We start from the raw sequence: 20,703 nt of genomic DNA on the forward strand, positions 1-20,703 counted from the left end.
CCTCTTCCACACAAAAATGCAGTAGGCTTGTCCTCTTTTCTAGCGGGGCCACCCTTACTTCAAAAGAGGTCTAGGGCTTGATTCAAGCATTCCATCCCACATCCTGATCTACTGAAGGAGGAGGAATGATACTGATACGATAGAGCAGACTATACTACTTCAGACTACAGATTGCTGGTACTCCCCTAAACAAATTCCATGCAAGTAAAAATACAAGGAGAAAGGGAGCAAAGGGAGCAGGCAACGGTAGTCCAGTCTGCGCTGTCACTTCATTCTGCTGCATGTCTATTTATACCAAGTCTAACTTGAATTAGTTCATAGTAAACATACTGTATTGGATCAAGGTATGAGCAAAAGCTAAAGATTAGCTGAAGTTTAGGCTTACAAAAACATGGGGTGATACCCAGTGTTATTCATACTCAGAGTAAACTCACTGAAATCAACTGACCTAAATCCATTTTTTTCCAGTGGATCTACTCAAGAGTAAGACTAACATTAGAGAATAAAACAATAGTTGAAAATGAAGTGAATTTCTTAACATTCCTGCTGAGGAACCAGACCAATCCTGAAATCAATAGTGAAAAATATGCCTAATTTTTAAAAGTAATAATTAATAGGGTGAGTGCCATGTCCATTACATTAGAGTGCAATCCTAAACTGAATTCTGAGTTGAAATGCCTAAATTCAATGCAGTTTACTCCCAAGTAAGCATATGCAAGATTGTAGCTTCAGTTTTTCAACAACAGATTATTAGTAGGTGAATATCTGAACACAATGTTTAAATGCATGGTGCCTTTCGCTGGTGGAAGCATTAGCATTAAAACCTCTTAGTAAGAGAGGAAATTGGCAGACGTAGAGAGAATTATTAATAGAGGTGGGAAAAGGGTTAAAGCTAAAAGAGTAAGAGGAACTAATTTTTTTTTACAAAGTTGATTACATCATAGACAATTAAACAGTTTAAGGAAGACAATAAGAAAGGTTTCAGCTACACAGTGTCAAACTTTCAAAAAGAGGTAATTGGGAGTGATACGAAATTACTAAAAAAAATGTATAATCTCCTGTTATATGGGGAAACCCTGGATGAAATGGTAAAGTTGGCACAAATAAAGTGGGCTCAGGATTTACAGTAGGTCACAATATACAACTTGAAGATTGGGGAAAGATGTGGAAGGTGAATTTAAAATTTACAGATTGTTTTTTATTGAAGGAGAATTATATGAAAATGATGTATAGATAGTATATTATGCCAGAGAAAGTGGTAAAATGTATAAAAAGGGATCTAAAACCTGTTGGAAATGTAAAGAAAAAGATGGTACATTTTATCATATGTGGTGGGAATGCAAAAGGATTAGAAATTATTGGGAAATGATATATAATTAATTGAAAAAAATGTTTAAAAAGACTTTTGCTAAGAAACCAGAAGCATTACTCCTAGGAATTTTAGATCAAGATTTAAAAAAAGAAAATTGGAGATTATTTATATATGCAACAACAGCGGCAAGAATTATATTAGCACCAGCTTGGAAGACCGAAGAAATACCAACGAAAGAACGATGGCAAGGGAAACTTATGGAACATGCAGAACTAGCAAAATTCACAGATAAATTACATGAAAAGGACAACAAAGACTTTAAAAGAGAATGGGAACCATTTACACCAGGGGTAGGCAACCTAAGGCCCGGGGGCCGGATGTGGCCCAATCTGGCCCACGGGCGGTTCGGGAATCAGCATGTTTTTACATGAGTAGAATGTGTCCTTTTGTTTAAAATGCATCTCTGGGTTATTTGTGGGGCATAGGAATTCATTCACCCCCCCAAAAAAATAGTCCGGCCCCCCAACAAGGTCTGAGGGACAGTGGACTGACCCCCTGCTGGAAAAGTTTGCTGACCCCTCATTTACAACATATATGAAGAGGCAACATAAAGAATTGGACTCATTGGCAGGGTTTGAGTAAACAAACACAATTGTATATAACAAAAAGTAAGACTATATGTATTGAGAAAATTTTGGGAAACAACACACAAGGTGAATAATATGGAAATAAAACAAAATGGGAATGTGAGGCAAGTCCAGGGGAGGAGGGGAAAAATATGGAGGCGTAAGTTCCTAGAAAAACAAAATTCCTGCATATAGGAAGATGACAATTCTATTAACGTTTTCTAAATTAAATGTTTTGGGACCCAGTTCCTGCCACAGCTGATGTGGGATTTTCCTGCTGCAAACCTCCTGAGAGCAGAGAGCTGGGATTGTGCGAAAGTAGTATACACCTAGTGATGTGGTAAGGGGTGAACTATAGATTTTCCCTTTAGTGCATTTGTAAAAGAATTGGGGAAAGCATTGCTAATTTATCTCATTTAATGGTTGGGTAAGTGCTTCAGGAGGAAGAGGCATTTATTTTGGACCATTCATTTTTAATATCTCAAAGTCAAGCTTTAAGAAGTTAGTGAAGGAAATAAGAGTATTTTCTCTCTCTTTCTCTGTCTCTCTCACACACAGTTTGCTTTAGTAGGCAGGCAGGCAGCGTAAGTAGGTCATGTGGATGAAGTAGCATAGGAATGACCCAGTCAAACTTGAGAACTTCTAATTCTTGTCCAATAACATGAAACAAATTGCATAACAAAGAAACATTGATGTTGTAAAAGATGAAACTTTTACTTCAAAACTTCACCAACTTTTTTTTAAAGGGACAAATACATCAACAATGAAGCACTTTAGAAGGAATGCTGACCAAAAGTCTTTAAAACATTGTGCTTGTAGATAGCCTCTAAGCTAACTTCCACAATTAAAACACAATTTCTGTGTGTGTTTTCAATGCTATTCCTAGCTGTGAACCAAAGGGAGATTCTGATGTGAATACGAAAGGCATCAACAATGTAGTAATGCAATAAAAACCACACAGTAAAGACAGAACAGGACTCCGGCTTCATTAGATTTCTCACACAAGCAAATAAGGGCTAATTTCACTTGTCTTCTGCAGTACAGTTGTAAAGTAACATATGTATCATATCAAATCTTATCAGTAAAAATGTACACAGTTTAAAAAGAAAGCTTATCACCTAGAAATTACTCAAGATGATAAAGATGGTATTTAAAAAAGGATTGTTTTAAATGGTGGAAATGCCGAAAGCCTAATTCCAGTTGTATCTTCCAGAAGATGGTGGCAATGGGTAAGGCCTTCCATATCCCTGCAAAAGAGATAGTATTACTCTACTTTTTCCAGTCATAAGATAGTACAAACAGAAAAGAAGAGATTACAAGTAAAGTGGTACAAGGAAAATAAAATGACATGCAAATGGAGGCACAATCCAGCCCAAAGTTAAGCAATTTCATGCCTCATCAAACCCAGAGAGAATTAAGGATGTGCTTATCTTTCTCTCTAAATCAGTAGGTCTTAACTTTGGCTTGGATCATAACCCTCACTTGCCACCAATCCTTGAACTCAGTTATAACTATTTTTATTACTATTAAAGTTGCCATTTTTTCTTTGAGTAAAACTGGACTTTAAAAGTATAAGGGGAACCTAAAATGGAAACTTGGTAAATTAACATTACAAAACATATTTACATGGAAGTTTAAGTTTAACATTAACCCTATTAAATTAACTGCTTGAGACTTGACCTGACCAGTCAATATTGACCAGTAAAATGAAATTATTGTTCACATTCTTTTATTTGCACTACATTATGCAGCCTGCAAAAGGATCATTCAGCTATTTGAACAACAGAATACTAAGAGTTAATTCAAAAGTCTGCAGTTGTAAAAGAGGACTCTTTTGCAAATATGTACAATATTTCAATAAAATACGTTTCGACATAGGGTACATAATAGTAAATAACCTTATAGTTTCTCTGAAAGGGAACTTACGGTAACTATTTCATGCTATGCTTAATAAACAGTACTTGCATCTATGTAAAGGGTTAGCAAAGAGGCCTGTGGCCAAAATCTGATCTCCAGACTACTATCTGATGCCCCAACAGCTGCTATTCCATAGGCAACCTAGTGTGTCTGTGGCAATCCTGTGACAGGTGAACAAAGCATTTGATGGGCTGCTGCCATGTGGTGTGCCCACAGATCTATTGGGAAGTGAGATGATACAATCCTTCTTTACGTTTCTTTTGAAATCATGTTAATGACAAAAAGGAATCTAATGCTATCCTTGAGTAAGGCAGGTATATTTGGGGGGAAATTTTACAAATGAAACCCAAACCTGAATCCAATTCTGGGGTCCTATTTAGGCTATCTTTTGAAAGGCAAAATATCAAAGTAATAATCAGCAACCAATTCTAACATTTGGAACTTGCAAAGTGCCTTACAGAAAACTCCTGCATTCTTCACTCCATCCCCAGCTGCTAATGCCAACCAGAAATACATTTCCAGCTGCTCTGGTAACTAGAAGTGGCTAGCGTGATGCACTTTTTATTTGCAACTGTGAGACATGTCCAGATGCGGAGAACTTCAGTTTTCATTTCCAATAGCCTTCCCCGATGAATGGCTTTTGAACAAGAACAAGATGCACATCCAAGTGATGGTTGTGTGAGTGTTTGGACAGCTCCACCCCCCTTGCAACTGTGGTAAGAAGCATCCACCAAATGCTCAGGACAGCTTGTCAACAGTTTGATGCAATTTCAATAGAGCTTTCAGTATCAGGTGTTTAAGGTAAGAATTGCGAAAGCACTTATACTCTCATGCAATCATCCCAGTAAAGGCACAAGTGCAGACCTGAGATATCAATGGATTACTGTGTTTTGGTGCCAGCAGTGAAATGCCATTGCATCAAGGGAACTTGAGGGGGTGGGGTGAGAATCAAGACCTGGAGTGCATTTCTGTCTTTCAGATTGTATGCAGTCTTATAAGAGGGATAATAGATTATCCAAAATTATGCCAGGTAAGAATTTATTTTCCTAAAAGTGACTATTCATACCTACAACAGGGGAAAATTACACAGGAAACAAGTTTTTAAAACAGAAGGATAGCTGATCCTAGCATTAGAGAGAAGTAAAACCTCTTCGGAATGCAACCTGTTTCTGGCTGCCTGCCAGTTTAAAACTGTTCAGTTACTCTTGAAAGAGAATTTAAGGCTAAAATTTGATTCTTATATTATTTCAAAAGCTAAGATCAGTCCCAGAAGGTGGCTCAATAATTTCCACATAAAGTTTAGTTTAAAGTTTTTAATTATCGTTTGCCTATGTACACAGTTTTCAACTCGTTATAATATTGTATGCTTACTTATATTGACTGGATTCTTTATTGCATGTTAAAAAAGAAAATTGGTAGCAAGACTTAATTCAGGCCTTCAGATAAAAATATCATTTTGATTTTAAGCAAAATACTGTATGGCTAATAAAAGGAGCCAGAGATTCTTCAAAGGAATGAGGAACCTGTGGCCTTCTTGTTGGAAGATGGCCAATAGTCAAGGAAGATGGGAGATAGTCCAGCAACACCTGGAGAGCAGGTCCTCCACCCCAGTCCCAGACAAAAGCAGGACCCTTCACATGCAAGCTCATCACAGAAAGAGCATATGCACAACATCCACGACAAACTGCCCTACATGACCAAAGGAAGCAAGCTAAGCCCCACAAAGGCAAAAAAGGTCTGGAAAACAAGACAGAGCTCATCTCTAGCTGGCAGGTGTAGGAGCTGCACCAGTTCCTCCTCACCATGGAGTGGCCACTTTTGAACGAGCATGGAGGCAGCAAAAGGATCCTATTACCAAACATATTCTTCTGGTAATGGAAATCCTTTGACATTTTGTGGTGGCAGATATTTTCAGCATAGGATGTGTGAAAATTGTTACAAGTCTGGATACTGGCCACAGTCTAGATAAAATTATTTATCCTTATATCCCATTGAAATTAACAGGACAACATTAATTACAATGGGTCTTAACCACAGTTAGATCCACAGAAAAACTCATTGGGTGTCTTAAGTACCTTGCTGTGAAACTGTACTCTTTGCTAAATGATTAATTTACAGGAAGCAACAGTTTTAGGCATGTCTGATATGTGCGCAGCCATACATGTGCACATCACGCAGAACCTGCAAGCGACCCAAAAACGTCACAAAAAGGGGCAGAGGCAGAATGGGTGGTGGTGGTGGTGGTTGTAGGCTTTTTCAATGGTGTTTCAAATATACACAATTTCACTTAAACACAGTGCCTTGGAACATAACCCCCACATAAATTGGGAGTTGCTTGTATTTAATATATCCCATACATTCAGTGACTATACATCTGGTTTTTTTCTTTACGCAAAGAACATCCTGTTAGCTTTCAGGATTGAGATTACATTATACCCCCCCCTTTCTTCTAGCTTGCTAGAGGATCACAAAGAACAACCACACAGCACTTTGTTACCTGTCTTCCCCTTTCCCTCCGATCATTGGGCCTTTGTGGGTAATTCATTGGTCCACCTGGGCGCTGGTACTGATTTTGTTGGTACGGTTGTCCTTGTGAATGAGGCATGCGATTCCATGCAAGAAGAGGAGTGGCCCCTGAATTTCTGAAGAAAAAACATGTATATCATATGTACAAATTTTCTTACCATCTGTCTAAAAGCTATAATAAGTAGCGATGTACAAGGGATATGGCACACCTCAGCTTATTTTCACAAATATTAAGCACCTCTTAAAAACCAAGCTCACTGTTATATTAGAACAATTTTGCTTCTTTCCTAGTAGTGCAACATTAAACAAAAACTAAACTAAAAACAAAACTTTCTGTTTGCCTTTTCACTCCGGTATGCTCACTGGGAACAAACCTAAGGATTTAAAAAACTTTGTCAAATTCAGATTCAGATTTTAAAGATGTCTTGAAAGAATATGGTCCATTTGGTATTCCTGCCTCCCCAACCTGCCCCTGTGCAGTGATTTGAAGTATAAATAAAAAAATAACGTCAGCAAAATATAACATTATCTCAAGAGTAAACAAGCGCCAGAGTGAGGCTTTGTTTTCTGGACAACCAGGCTAATCTGGGAGTACATTCTTTCTAGTTAATTGCAGGTTGCAAATGAATTCTTACTGCAGAGTAGCTTGAATCCAGGGTAAGGGTTTTAACCGTTATCTCCCCCCATCCATTATTCTACTCAATATGTCAGAAGGTCTGATCAGGAGGAAACCTTTTCAAGTTCTATTGATGCAGTTTTCAATTGACCACAGTGACCTAGCAACGTAAGCACTAATTGGCATGGACCAACCAACATTTGGCATACTGTTTATATGGGAACACAAATGCAATGTCTTATTATCACCAAGAATGCCATCCCAGATTACCAACAAGTACTGTTTTAACTGTACCAGTATATACCAAGAGGTCATATACCCATGAATATAAACAGGAAAACGTAGTTTGTTTTAGTTATAGTTAAGACCAAAGCTCTATCACCCACAGGATTTCATCAGTCTTAACCAAAAATTCAAAATCCATTTGAAAACAGATAATTTGAGCAAAATGCTGTATCACCCAAATAATATAAAGTAGCTAAAAAGTATCATCTGGCTAGTTACATGATCAATATCTTGGGGAAAATACTGGGAATACCATTTCATGTACTCTGAGCAACAGTCATCAAGTGTCTAGTGTTGTTGTATAAACCAGAGTTAACATTTCTCAAGAGTTCCTAGTAGCTAGGATTCAAAGATGCACTTTTCTTGTTCTGCAAATCCAATGGAATTTTAGACTTGCTTCGCTCAAGCACCAGCAAACATCTATTGAAACTGCTGCTTTCATGGCTGCTACCTCCTACCAAGGTAGGAAGTCTATGTGAATGGAAGACTATTCAGCAACTCCAGCCTCCCACCAATACATAGAAACCAATTCCTAGGGGTTGTGGGAGCTTTGCCCCCCCCCAAATAAAATATTTGAGGGGGCCAGGTCCCCGCAAAGTTGATGGGCATTCCCATTCAAATGGTGTGTGTGCATTGTGTCATGTGATCAATTTTGTGGGGTGGGGCTTTCCTGGGCCCCCACAATATTTTATTCAAGTTAACACCCCTGCACCAATACCCAACAGTAAAATAAGAGGGCCCTTCTTCCCCTTGGGTTGTCACTTAGCAGAGGATGGCAGAGCACTACTGTTGACAACCAGCACTCTTCGTAAGTCACTAATGTGGTGAGAAGTCAGGGATTTCTGGTTGCCCACTATGAAATGGCTTATACTCTGAGGTGAACCTGGCTACATGTGTGGCTTTTCTGGTCCATGAAAGATAAAAAAAATGTTTTTCTGCAACATTCTATATGAATGGAACAACTGCCCTACTGGATTAAACAAAAGACCCACCTAGCCCCAAATTCTGCTTCCAGCAGCCGCCAAGTAGATATTTTCAAGCACTCGAAAACAAAGCAAAATGGTGCTTGACCCTAGTACCTAATTCTCACAGATGCAAGATTAAGCCATGAAAAGCTTCAACTTTCAAAATTAACCTAGCAAGTAAATCAGAAGTTGAAAAGCTGAAATACTATCTTACAGACAGGGATGGCACTTTCATGTAAATCCATTCATGCAAATTACTTTGCCTGAAACAAAGAACCACCAATGTCTATTTATACCCCAACCTTTATTCCATCATGGAACTCAAGGCAGAATGCTGTATATGAGATTCTCCGGCAGTCTCCCACCCAGTTATTGACCAGAGTCAGAGCTATTTAACTTCAGCAAGGTTGCTACAACATGTACCTTCTGAACATGCTCCGGGTCACCTGATACCAGCATAGCACTGTGTGAAATTGATAATACTAAGAAAAATCAAGCTTTTGCATTCTTAGTCTGAGACAGCATCTCAGTAGTGGGGGGCAGAAATGTATTTCATCATACAACCTCACAGGTAGTCAGGCCCTATAATGAAGTGAAATATCTGAAATGTGCCCAGCTGTTGTGTCATTTGAGAATTATTTCCTCCTCCTAACAAGTGAAACAGTGGACGTATCTTCTACCCCATCTGCATTAAAATTTGATAGGTCTGCCACAGTGAGATAAAATTGTTTCAGGGAGCCAATCGAGTTCATGATATAGCAAGCAGGTGGTTCTTTGAGAATACCTCATTTACATAAATGGTTCTTAGAGGCAGGGGTGGAGGCTTCTCCAAAACGAATGATAGTCCTCCTTGACCTGCCATTGTGGTGAGCACATCTTAACTGAAAAGCAGACCAGAATACCAACATAGGTTGCAGACATTAACTGCTCACCGAGATTAAATGGGCAAGTGCCAGGGGGTGGGAGAGAAGGCAGCACTCTAGCCTTTTTGTAAAATATTGCAGGAATCTTAAATGTGTAATCTCCTTTTAAAAAAATCTGACCTGCCTTCCCATTTAACTTGGGACAAGAATGACTACAGCTAAGCAAACTGCTTGCTTTGGGTCTCAGTTAAATGCAGAGGGGCTCAGAAAGGTTTATTTACTCTTGACAGGGGGGAGGGGTGTCATAAGGAAAGCATAGCATGTTATGCTGTACTTATGATTTAACTGACTTAATTTAATAGCAGTACAAAAATTGATGAAAGCACATTAAATGAATATTCTTGATTATGACTATAAAGAGACAAGTCACAATGTTCTTGAACTCTTTTTTTTAATGGCCTACAAATATAAGGAAAGTAAAGCACTTCAAGTTAAATCATTAATCAGAATTCCCCTCAAATCAGAATTCCCATATACTCTTGGAACTGTGATAGCAAAATTAGAAGGCGATTTACTCAATGTGTTAAAGATCAGAATCCATTACTGGAGAAATACAGTCCAATTTTTTGTTATTAGGTGTTCTCTTATAGCAAGGAACAATACATACAAAGAAAACATATGCTCAATTTATCAACTATTTTATTTGTATTATCTTATTTTGCTCTACAGATATAACAGAATTATTCACAGATACACTTTCCAAACCCCAGGATATCTGGCTTTAAGGGCATACAATCAGCTTCTCAATGAAGGGACACACATATAAAACATCCCTTATTATCAAACCATGTCACATTCTCTCTGTTCCATGGTACTTATTGGACTGCAGATTCCTTAATCCTCCTCAGAGTCCCTCCTGCATTTAATTCAGTTCAGTCTTAAGTAGTTAAAGAAACTGTTTTCAGTGGCAACTAATAACTACTGACCTACAGTGACACTGGCCTACAATAGACTCGTCAGGCCTGAAAAAGCTGTACCAAAGAAGCTGATTAGGACTTCAAGAGGTTTGTAGCAAGAATCAATGGCTGGTCTGTACTAATGCTGTGGTTCCTGCACAGTGATGATAAAAGTGGACCACCATTAGTTATGCCTCATTAAGCTCCACGACTCTCCTAAAAAGAAATTTGTTTAGCCTGTCCAAAACCTAATGCAGTTTTAAGCTGTGTGTGTTGAAATTCATAGTGCTTCAAAGAGAGAGAGGCCAAAGAACCAAGAATGCTACAGCAGAAGCATCAACAGCAAAGTTAATTTTGAAGTTTCTGGTTATTAAAGGAAAGGTCTTACAGAAACCATCCAAAGATGGGTTTAGAGAGATAAATGAAGTCTCTTTTTAACAAAAATAACAGTTATAGAAATTCTAGGAGTTGGTTTCCATTATGACACTAACATATGTAATTAAAAGGAAATTTTTAAACAAATACCTGTCAAATCTTTGTGGTGGATGCTGAAAGAGAGGTGTAGGACCTTGCCATGAGTCTTGGGGACCAACATCTGTGAAATAAAAGCAAAATAAATATAAACACAGATGTAACATATTACAGTTAACCACAAATAGGTGTATTTTAAGACTTATCACAAAAACAAGTAGTTTTAAATCCTTACACAGATAAGAATTCTAGAATTTTTAGTATTAAGAATTACAAAGAACACAGTGACAAAAAGTTAGTATTTAGCAAAAATTTTGGAAAAGGGAGAAAGCAAGCTGCCCCCCCATTTGATGTGTAAGAATGGCTTAATTCCCAAAATTCTATTGAAACACACTTTGGCATGGCGGCTGTGAGGGGAGAATTGACCTCTTTATAGCTCCAGTTACAGGGAGGTTGCCATGTTGGTCTGCCATAGTCAAAAAAATAAAATAAAAATAAAAATTCCTTCCAGTAGCACCTTAGAGACCAACTAAGTTTGTTCTTGGTATGAGCTTTCGTGTGCATGCACACTTCTTCAGAAAGGTATGCACACGAAAGCTCATACCAAGAACAAACTTAGTCTCTAAGGTGCTACTGGAAGGATGTTTTTTATATTTTATTTTGTTTTCTCTTTATAGCTGTCATTGATCAGTTAAAATGCATATTGTCAATTAAATTTAACTCCAGTAATATTATTAAAACTTAAGGTGGCCTTCTGTGACATGGAGAAAGTGAGATAACTTTCAACTGCAAAACAAAAACAGCCACTCATTCTTAGAAAGACCACTTTAATATATTACCGGTATCTTTTTTAACCCCTCCCTCCCAAAGCCCAACAACTGCAGCCCCATCATTAAAATTTGCCCCCATGAAAATAAACCAAATCATTAACTGATTGGTAATCTCATTCTTGTTTACTCAGAAGATAGCAAGAAAGGCCAGCTTCCAGGCATGTTTGTTACCCATCACCAAGCTTTCCAGATGAGGCGGCTATAAATCTGAGAAACTAAGTACTTTTATTATAATCTGTATTAGAAAGCTACACACCTGGTGAACTGTGCCTAAGGACACCAGGAATTGCAACCATCTGATGCTACTAAAAGACCACCACCCACTTACGTCTTTTCTTAGCTCAAAAGTACAGTACAACATACTACAAAGATGTACCAGCAACAACATCACTTAACAAGCCATGCAATTAAATGGCTTCTGTTCTTTTACATAAATGGAACAGTAAACAGAATTAAAGAAATATCTAATCAATAGATCCCTGGTGAGTTCAAAACACTTAAATCATTTAACAATCAAAAGCTTCAGTTTCAGTGAGATATTTGATTATCCTCAATGATGTTTAAGTTTAACCTAATTATAACAGCTGGATTCAGAAGTTGTCCAATGGATATACTATGACAGGACAGTAATGTCCCTGTTAATGTGTTAATATTCAAGAACACCAGGGCATTGCAATAATTTACTCGAATGCCACACTGCCTTTGTGAATCAGAGCATTAAAAAAGGGATGGCTGGAAGGAAACCTGAGCCCCTCTCCATGCACATTCAGACTGGATGGCTTATACAGTACTTTAATGGTCTGACCTGAACAAAAACCTTTTATTGTAGCACTTGAATGAACCGTGTACAACGCAGGCATGTCTGATTGACACCAATGTAACTTTGCTGGTGGAAATCCAGCCTAATTTTCAACACTTAAAAAGTTGGAATTCTTGATAGAGGCGATGCAGAAAATTGCAGAGAAACAAGAACCCAGGCCACAACGATGATTTAAATGATTCAAGTTTAATGATTCAAGATGAATCATTTAAATCATCGTTGTGGCCTGAGTTCTTGTTTCTTTATAATTTTCAACACTGGCAATTCCTGCTTTGGCTGCTGTTTGAGCAGAGTAATTCATACAGGCCAATGAACAAAGCTTTTTGCACTATGTTCCTAACTGGTCAGACTAAATTAGGGACATCCCTATACCAACCTCAACATATAAATACATTTGTGGCCAGGATTTGAAGCCCTTAAGGTTTGAGGTTCCTTATGCACAAACTAGGTAAGATTAGCACCATCATAAATTAATGAAACTAAGACAGTACAGATCTTGGATTTACTTGAGGAAGCAACTGCTATTGTAATGGTAGTTTAATCTTAAAAAACTCAAATAAACAGTCCCCTCCCCATCCAAAAGCATTCATGTGAGATGTACGTATTAAATTCAAGTCCGTGTCAAGGCTTATTAAATTATCTTAATACTGTTCTGAGAAACATACAACTTAAATTGTTTATAAAGGATTTGGCAACCTTTCCTATACAAAGCCATTTCACATATCTTTATTACATTTCTGGAAAACAAGCAAAAAGCATACTACATGGGCAGGGGCCCAGCTCATTTCATCTCCTATTCCGATGGGCAGAGCTGGGATGGTATTTTTGAAGGGTCAAGGCAGAAGAAGCATTCTAGCCCCCCTCCATTCCATTATCCCCCACTTCTGCCTCACCCACAAAATGAGGATAAAACTCAGGATTTCAAAAAGAATAACACAGAAGTGAAGTGCTAAATGAGAGTAAACAATAATCTAGATGCACTCTGATATCTGCTTTCATAATTGTTAAGAGCAGTTAGCTCAAAAACTACTGGTTTGGACACTTCTCTAACAGTGCTGACTCTGTTACCAAATATCTGTATAAACAGCAGAGTTCCACACAAAGAGACAACACTGAAAATAGTTCTTCTTACTCAAGGTACATACACAGCACACACCTAAATAACAGAAAGAGTTGCAATGCCAAGTTTCTACCTCTCGTCATGGCAATGTAAGAAAATAGGTAAGTGAGAAAACATAAAAACAAGAGATTGACATTTCAAAAAGATACAGAAAACGAGAGGAGAAATGACAGTTAATATTTCATTGGTCTTGATAAATGCAAGCAATTCCTAGAACCGATGCAACGATTTAAGCTGCCCTCTCCAGTAGCAACTGAAGTGATAACTTATGTAATCAGCCTGGCAATCAAAGCCAAGACTTCATGTTTACTGATTGAAAAATGCTCCCCACTTTTTTTCTTTTTGATTAGTGGAAAGTCAGCTAATTGACAAGTTTACTGACTGAAATGAAAATAATAAAATCAGACACTCTGACAGCAAAATCCAAGCCTGTATTCGCATAGTACTAGCAGACTCCACTTGACTCCTGCAAGCTATCAGCATACAATTATTCATCAGCTGAAAATTGGCACATCAATGTGAAATCAGGGGAACACCACTAACCCCCACAGCTAGCTCTAAGAGAGCTTAGATTGGATTGACTGTATTACCCTGCTATACTCTAATTTTCATTCACTTACAAAAATATGTCCTGGAAAATAAAAAGCTTAGTATGCTAGGTTCACAAGTTAATGTTCTTAGAATATGATGAGATTTAAGGAAACAAAAGTGAAGTGGATTTGAATCATTTTATCACACAGATGGAGTAAGATCTTGACAAACCAATATATTGACAAATATCTTCACCCTTATTTCTCAGACCAACACTCCTACCAAACGCAACGATGAACACATGAACACATAATGATACTTATACAAGTGCTAACCAACCACACTGCTAGAAATCCTGGAGTCCTGGCAGACCTACTAGTATGTAAAACTATGGTTTAGTGGTCAGGAGCAGGCCACAGAATTGAATGATTTCTCCTCATCTCCCTTTAGCAGGGCCTTTCTGAGGTATATCGGACTGTTGCTGACCATGGTTGTGGAAGACCAGAAGCTCAAATTCAGAAAACATCTTCAAAACTGGGCATAAATACAAGACCACAAGCAATAGACAAAATCTCCCCTTTCTTTTCCTCCACTACCAGTATTTATTACTGAGGTTTGATATCATTGCAGTATCATTCAAAAGCATTTTTCCTGCAATGCAGAAGTGAATTTATATTTATAAAATTTCCTACATAAATTAAGGCACCTGTCTTATTATTTTTAAAAACTACCTAAATAGAGCAACCAAACTCAAACTCCTAGACATTTTTTGTATCTTCCCAAGTTTTACATGAGTAAGAAAAGGCATTTATAATGCTTCAGACACCCTATAACAGCACTCTAAAGTAGGCTTGTATGACTACCATCCTTGCTTTATAGAGGGGAGGGCCTGGGACAGGGAGAGAGAGTTGTTCCTAAGGCTACAAGTGCATTTCCGCTTATAAAATCTGTACTGAGGAATTCCTGGATCATCCTCTCAGCCACTCACTACGCCAGTTCTCAACTTGTACTGTGAGGACATGTTCAAACAATGATAAAAAGATGTACAATTGTGAAGGCCCAGCAACAATCATGTAGGACTGTGACATGTAACAGGAAGGTTAACTTAAACATAAGTACTAGATGGCAATAGCAAACAAAGTATCATATGCTTCCAGTATCAACTGGCCAAATGATTAAATAGAACCTTGAGTTCCATGATGGAAGAAAGGTGGGACATAAATATACTTAAAAAAATTAAATAGAAAGGGGGGGAAACTTACTTGAAAGCAATTTTGGAATCTGTTGTGGTCTTCCCAGCAGTGGTCTGTAAGTATTTCCCTGATTGTAAGCTCCAGGGGGAGCAATATTGCTGTAAACTCCACTTCCAGAATGTCCCCTGTTTCTTGACATTGCATGACTGTAATACGGAAGGGAAGAGAAATGAAGGTATCCATGGAAAGAAGTCATAGTTCAGTTACACACATGGCAACAGTGTTACATTTCACACCTGAACAATGGTAAATTCCTTAAACTCTAGGCAAGGATTGCTTTGGGATGCTCAGACATCAGGCACTGTGGTTCTAAAGTTTAGTAGGCATTAAAAAGTCCCCATGTCACTTGACATGGAAGGACACAACTTGTTCCAAGATATTTGTTCATACAAATATGAAGAGTCTTTCAGAAGTTCACAGAACTTCCCCATCTGGAAACAAGACACTTAATTGCTGTTGTTAGCAATGTCCTTAATCTAATTAAAGTAAGAAGAATGTTGCATTTAACCTTAATCTACTCTGGTTCAGTTTATTATTGTTGTTGTTTATGAAATTTGGATGTCACCCGTCATCTGTAGATCTCAGAGCGGTTCACAACACAAAAATACAAGGTAAAAAATACAAAACAATAATAAAAACTAAAAGAACATAGCAAACTAATAACCCCCCTTCCCTCCACCACAAACATGTTTAAAAGGGTATTAGATGTTAATCAGCCAAAGGAATGTTTTCACCTGGTGCCTAAAGGTGTATAATGAAGGCACCAGGCAAACTTCCCTGGGGAGAGCATTCCACAAAACAGGGAGCCACTGCAGAGAAGGCCTATTGCCACCCTCCAGGCCTCTCATGGAGGAGGCACACAAAGAAGGGCCTCAGATGATGATTTCAGAGTCTGGGTCACTTCATATGGAGAAAGGCGGTCCTTGAGGTACTGCGGTCCTGAGCCATTTAAGGCTTTATAGGACAAAACTAGCACTTTGAATTGGGCCTGGAAACTAATTGATAGCCAGTGCAGACAGGCCAGGGTCAGTGTAATATGCACAAACCATCTTGCCCTGGTGAGCAGCTTGGCCACTAGCTGCACCAGCTGAAGTTTCCAAACTGTATAATGCATTGCAGTAATCTAACCTAGAGGTTACCAGAGTACAGACAACAGTAGTTGGGCTATCCCTGTCCAGATAGGGGCGAAGCTGGGCCACCAGCCAAAGCTGATGGAAGGCATTCTTCACCAGGGCCACCTGAGCCTCAAGCAACAGCAAAGGATCCAGAGGAGTGTAACCCCATCAAGAGCAGGCCACCTCCCAGCCACCTGGTCTGAGGATCTGCCCACTCACAGGGCCTCAGCCATATCTGCATTGAGCTTCAGTTTGTTGGCTCTCAGCCAGTTTATAACTGAGGCAAGACAGCGGTCCAGCACATCCACTGCCCCACTTGCAGATGTAAAGGAGAAGTAGAGCTGGGTGTCATCAGCATAATGCTGAAAGCGTACTCCAAACCTCCGGATACCCCCACTCAGTGATTTCAAGTAATGTTAAATAGCATAGGGGATAGTGAAGTTAAATTCTCGAGAATCATCTTTTGGAGAATATTCTCGATTAATGAGAATATTAGAGAATTTTCATTTAAAATAGGAGAATATTGCTTTTAATGCATTGAAAATTATATAATGAGGTTAATATACATGTTTATTCACAGGTAAACTTGTTCAGATGGCAACCAAAAACTGTATAGATACTTTTATTCAATGGGGCAATGCAGTGAATTCACATTCTTTGATTTGATAAAGGGAACTGACAATCAGAGGACTGCAGAAAACCAGTTACTGGCACTAAATAAAAATATAGAAACGTCAACTGTTTAAATCAAGGCCACCTCACATGCTGTTTCACATAATTGTATAGGCCTGGGTACTTTAAGTGTATAAAGCATTAAAGCAACTTTCTGTAAAAAAAAATCCACACTATATGGCCAAGGGTATAGAATTGCTAAGAATAAGGTCACACCAAAATAGAAAAAAGGCTATTACGTATAGTTTGAAACACATACGAATTCAAATGTTCATCAAATTAAATGAATAGCATTTTTAAAACTTAAAAAAAGTTTTCTGTAGCTCAGAACTGCCAATGGTGAATGACACAATGCCCAGTAATGTACCTGGATTAAAAAAAAATCACTATTCATTACTTACACTGGCAATATCACAGCTTGACTTATTATTTACTAGATTTTTTAAAATGTGGGTTGTAAAACTGGTTCTTACATTAGAATTTACAGTTTGTGGAGAATATTCTTCGGAGAATTTTCTAGAAGAGAATACTCTCACCTCACATCACTAACAGGGGATGAATTCGAACCCTGCGGAACCCCACCCTGAAGGCTCCACAGGGCCAAAGAGTCACCCTCTGGAATCTACCATCCAAGTAGGATCGGAACCACCGCAAAGTGGTGCCACCCACCCTTAACTCAGAAAGCCACTCCAGAAGGATACCATGGTCAATGGCATTGAAAGCTGTTGAGAGGTAGAGGAGAATTAACAGGGACACATTTTCCCTGTCTCTCTTCTGACAGATGTCATCATACAGAACAACCAAATCAGTTTCTGTGCCAAAACCAGGAAGGGTTTATTGAGTGGTTTCAGTTCCAGTTCCATGTTTTCCTTGCTTAAAACTGTGCACAAATCTATATGAACAAAGAACATTAGATGAACAGTAGTTAAATCAGTTGCCTACCCCAAAGTTCTGAATGATGACTGGTCCAAGTGAACCTGCCTCCTGTCGCGGTTAAAGCCAAGCTGTGGCCTCCAAGGTCTGCCATCATTGTTAGTTTTCTCCCAGTCACCTGGCTTCAGAACTGGTGGAGGCTTCCTAAATAATAAGACAAGGAAGTTTAATCTAATAGGCACTAGAGACACAGAGTTGGAAGACCTGAAGGCCATCAAGTTCAATTCTCTAAAACAAGACATAGGACCACCCACAAAATCAATCTCACCCATTCTACAGCGCTGCAAGTGGTTCAGAAGAACCGGTAAGGGTAAATAGAAGTAAGGGTTACTTACTTTGCTCCAGATAACACCTCTGCCTTAAAAATAAAGTCTTCTTGGAATTGTGGGTCCTTAAAGTTGATACTAAGAATGAAAATATTTGAAACAATTATGAAGAATTAACACATTGCCTGTTGCGTGACATCAAAGTTGTTAACTTATTTGCTCTCTTAAGAATGCAGCAAGAATCAGTTGAGAGCAACTCAGGCCCAAGGATGAAAAAAGAGCTCACCAGGCCTCTTGCTTTGATCTGTTTTGAAATGGCCACAGCCACTTGTCACTCACCTAATATCACAGGGTGTCATGGGCAGGACAGGAAAAGTCACGTACAGGGCACTCTGGATTGTTCCTTTGCAACCCAGAGTTGCATTCAGTCATTTACACCTGGCACTGAATCCACTGCTTTAAGGCAGGATGGGTTTCACTTGAGAGCTCGGATTCTGCCCATCTGCTACATGACTTGCATTCAGTGCCAATTGTAAACTGGGGCTGTACACGAGCAGTTATGTGTACACTCTAAGCCAGGCTCCCCCAACCTGGTACCCACCCCTCCTGATGCTTTGGATTAAAATTCTCATCATCCCTGACCACTAGTCATACTGACGGGCTGATGAGAGTTGGAGTCCAACGACATCTGGCTGAGGAAGGCTTAAATTTGGTGCCAAATGCAACCAGCACATCTTGGGGGCAGGATCAGTTCCACCTGACATCATAATGGCCTGTCAAATGTGGTCTGTGAAAGGCTGGTTACTATTTGATAAGGCCAATCATGTGGTCCCCCAACACTTGTGTAGGCAAAATTTTCTCTTTTTTCAGCCCTAGTCAGATGCTATGTGGATAGCTCAGAAAAAGGAGTTAATTAAGACAGAGACCATCACTATTGCTAAGATGACAGCTGGGAGGAGTCAGTAGATCCCTCTGCAGTAAAGAAAGGGAAATCAGCAGTCATATTAATAATCTGAATACAGTTTAGAATAATAAATATTTGATCCATCATTCTAAGAAAGGGCTCGTATGTTCGAAGATTTAGCAGTTTAGTTGCCTTCAAGCCCACATAAGCCAGAGCCTGGGAAATGAGGAAATGTCTAACTTCATTAGTTTAGTTCCCTCTTCCTTTCATATATCCCATTAGTCTCAAGAGGAGAAGCCAACCAGAAACTGGTGAACACCTCAACTATTGAGGACTTCACACCATGACCTAGAAGAAGTCATTTGGGTAACTCCAATCCATACACATTTTACCTTATTGCAGAATTCTGTGTCAGGTCACGCAGCATGGGCACAGGAGAATGCAATGTCCTAATGGATATGGAAAAATGGAACAACTATTCATTTAGAAGAAAAACTCTCTTGGCTGTAGAGAAAAATGGAAAATGTATCTGATGTAAGCAGGCAATGGTCACTTAGTACCAAATGACATTTAACTAACTGAGGGGATCAAATTCTTGACAGCTGCACGAGTATTTTGGATGCTAAATCAGGTCCTCCATTAAAGAGGGCACGTGTTGCGGTGCGACCTGGCCACCTGACCCAGTGTTGTGGGTGGGTAATCCTGGAACAGCCACAACCCCTGACAACAACAACAACAACAACAAATTATCCTGTTTCCCTTATTTTCTCCCTTACCCCGTTTTTGAAGGCTTTGCCTTGGGGGCTTGCCCCCCCCCGGGGTCTGCGGGCCCTTGCAAATACCTCCCGGGTCGTGGAGAGTCGGTCGGGGGGTAGCTTTAGTCCCTTTGGAAACCGTTTTTCGGCAGTCGTTTTATTCCCACCTACCCCTTGGTTCACCGGGCGTCTGCGCCTTCGGCTTCGCCGGTCTTGGCTTCCCTCAAGGCTGGTGGAGCGGGTTGGGTGCCGGTGCTCCGTTGGGATCAGGGGGGAAGGTGGGGAGAGCCTGCATCGGCGAGCCCGGGTTTTTTCTTGTCCTTGCACGCATAGGCTTTGAATGGCCTGGGCTGCGTGCTTGGGCCGGAACTGCCATTTTGGGTTTGTAGACGCCTTCTTCTTCTGCTGCCATTTTGAGCGCCATATTATTTTGGCGCAAACGCCAATTTCTGGTGGGCGCCATTTTGTTTTAGTCTGAGCGCCATTTTCATTGAGTGGTAATTTAAGCCTAGCAAAACTTTAAGGCCTTTTTACCATGCCGGTTAAGTGCTTTCCAAACCCAGACCTGCAGGGGAGGAGGGTTACTAGGGGTGCTTCTCAGGCCTTGTGCTCCCCTTTGCAGCCGGTTATTCCTCAAAATACTTTGGATCGTATGTGCACATTAATGTCCAGAATAGGCACGGATCCAGCGGCTGTGAGCAGAATTAACGCTGAGCTAGATTCCCTAGCACAGCAGTTTCCAGAGCAGCCCGCTTCTCAGCCGGGTCCTTTAGCTGCTACTATGTCTTACGAGGTGCAAGCCCCCTCGGACACCAGCGAAGCTAGTAAAACGTTGGATCAATCAGCGGTGCTATTTTCTCAGATGCAGCAGCAGCAGCAGCCTGGTGCAGCGGTTCCTGCTAGCCCCAGAATCAGGAGGAGCAGTGCGGCAACTTCTAGGCAGGCTTCTCGACAGGTGCCACTGGGC

The 20,703-nt window shown here is 39.6% G+C and overlaps 1 protein-coding gene across 1 annotated transcript in view; it reads right to left on the reverse strand.

The window, feature by feature from the left end:
• Positions 1-2,627: 2,627 nt before the first annotated feature.
• XRN2 (5'-3' exoribonuclease 2) overlaps positions 2,628-20,703 on the reverse strand; it is a 55,340-nt gene continuing 37,264 nt past the window's right edge. The window contains exons 24-30 of the mRNA XM_033154120.1: positions 19,374-19,430; positions 18,147-18,215; positions 17,821-17,955; positions 15,101-15,237; positions 10,592-10,661; positions 6,353-6,497; positions 2,628-3,185 (exon numbers count right to left, since the gene is read on the reverse strand). Of these exons, the coding sequence (XP_033010011.1) occupies positions 3,129-3,185; positions 6,353-6,497; positions 10,592-10,661; positions 15,101-15,237; positions 17,821-17,955; positions 18,147-18,215; positions 19,374-19,430 (670 nt within the window). The 3' untranslated portion in view covers positions 2,628-3,128. The remainder of the gene's footprint in view (positions 3,186-6,352; positions 6,498-10,591; positions 10,662-15,100; positions 15,238-17,820; positions 17,956-18,146; positions 18,216-19,373; positions 19,431-20,703) is intronic.

The sequence above is a fragment of the Lacerta agilis genome, chromosome 7, assembly GCF_009819535.1.
Source record: "Lacerta agilis isolate rLacAgi1 chromosome 7, rLacAgi1.pri, whole genome shotgun sequence".
In the NCBI taxonomy this organism is placed as follows: domain Eukaryota; kingdom Metazoa; phylum Chordata; class Lepidosauria; order Squamata; family Lacertidae; genus Lacerta; species Lacerta agilis.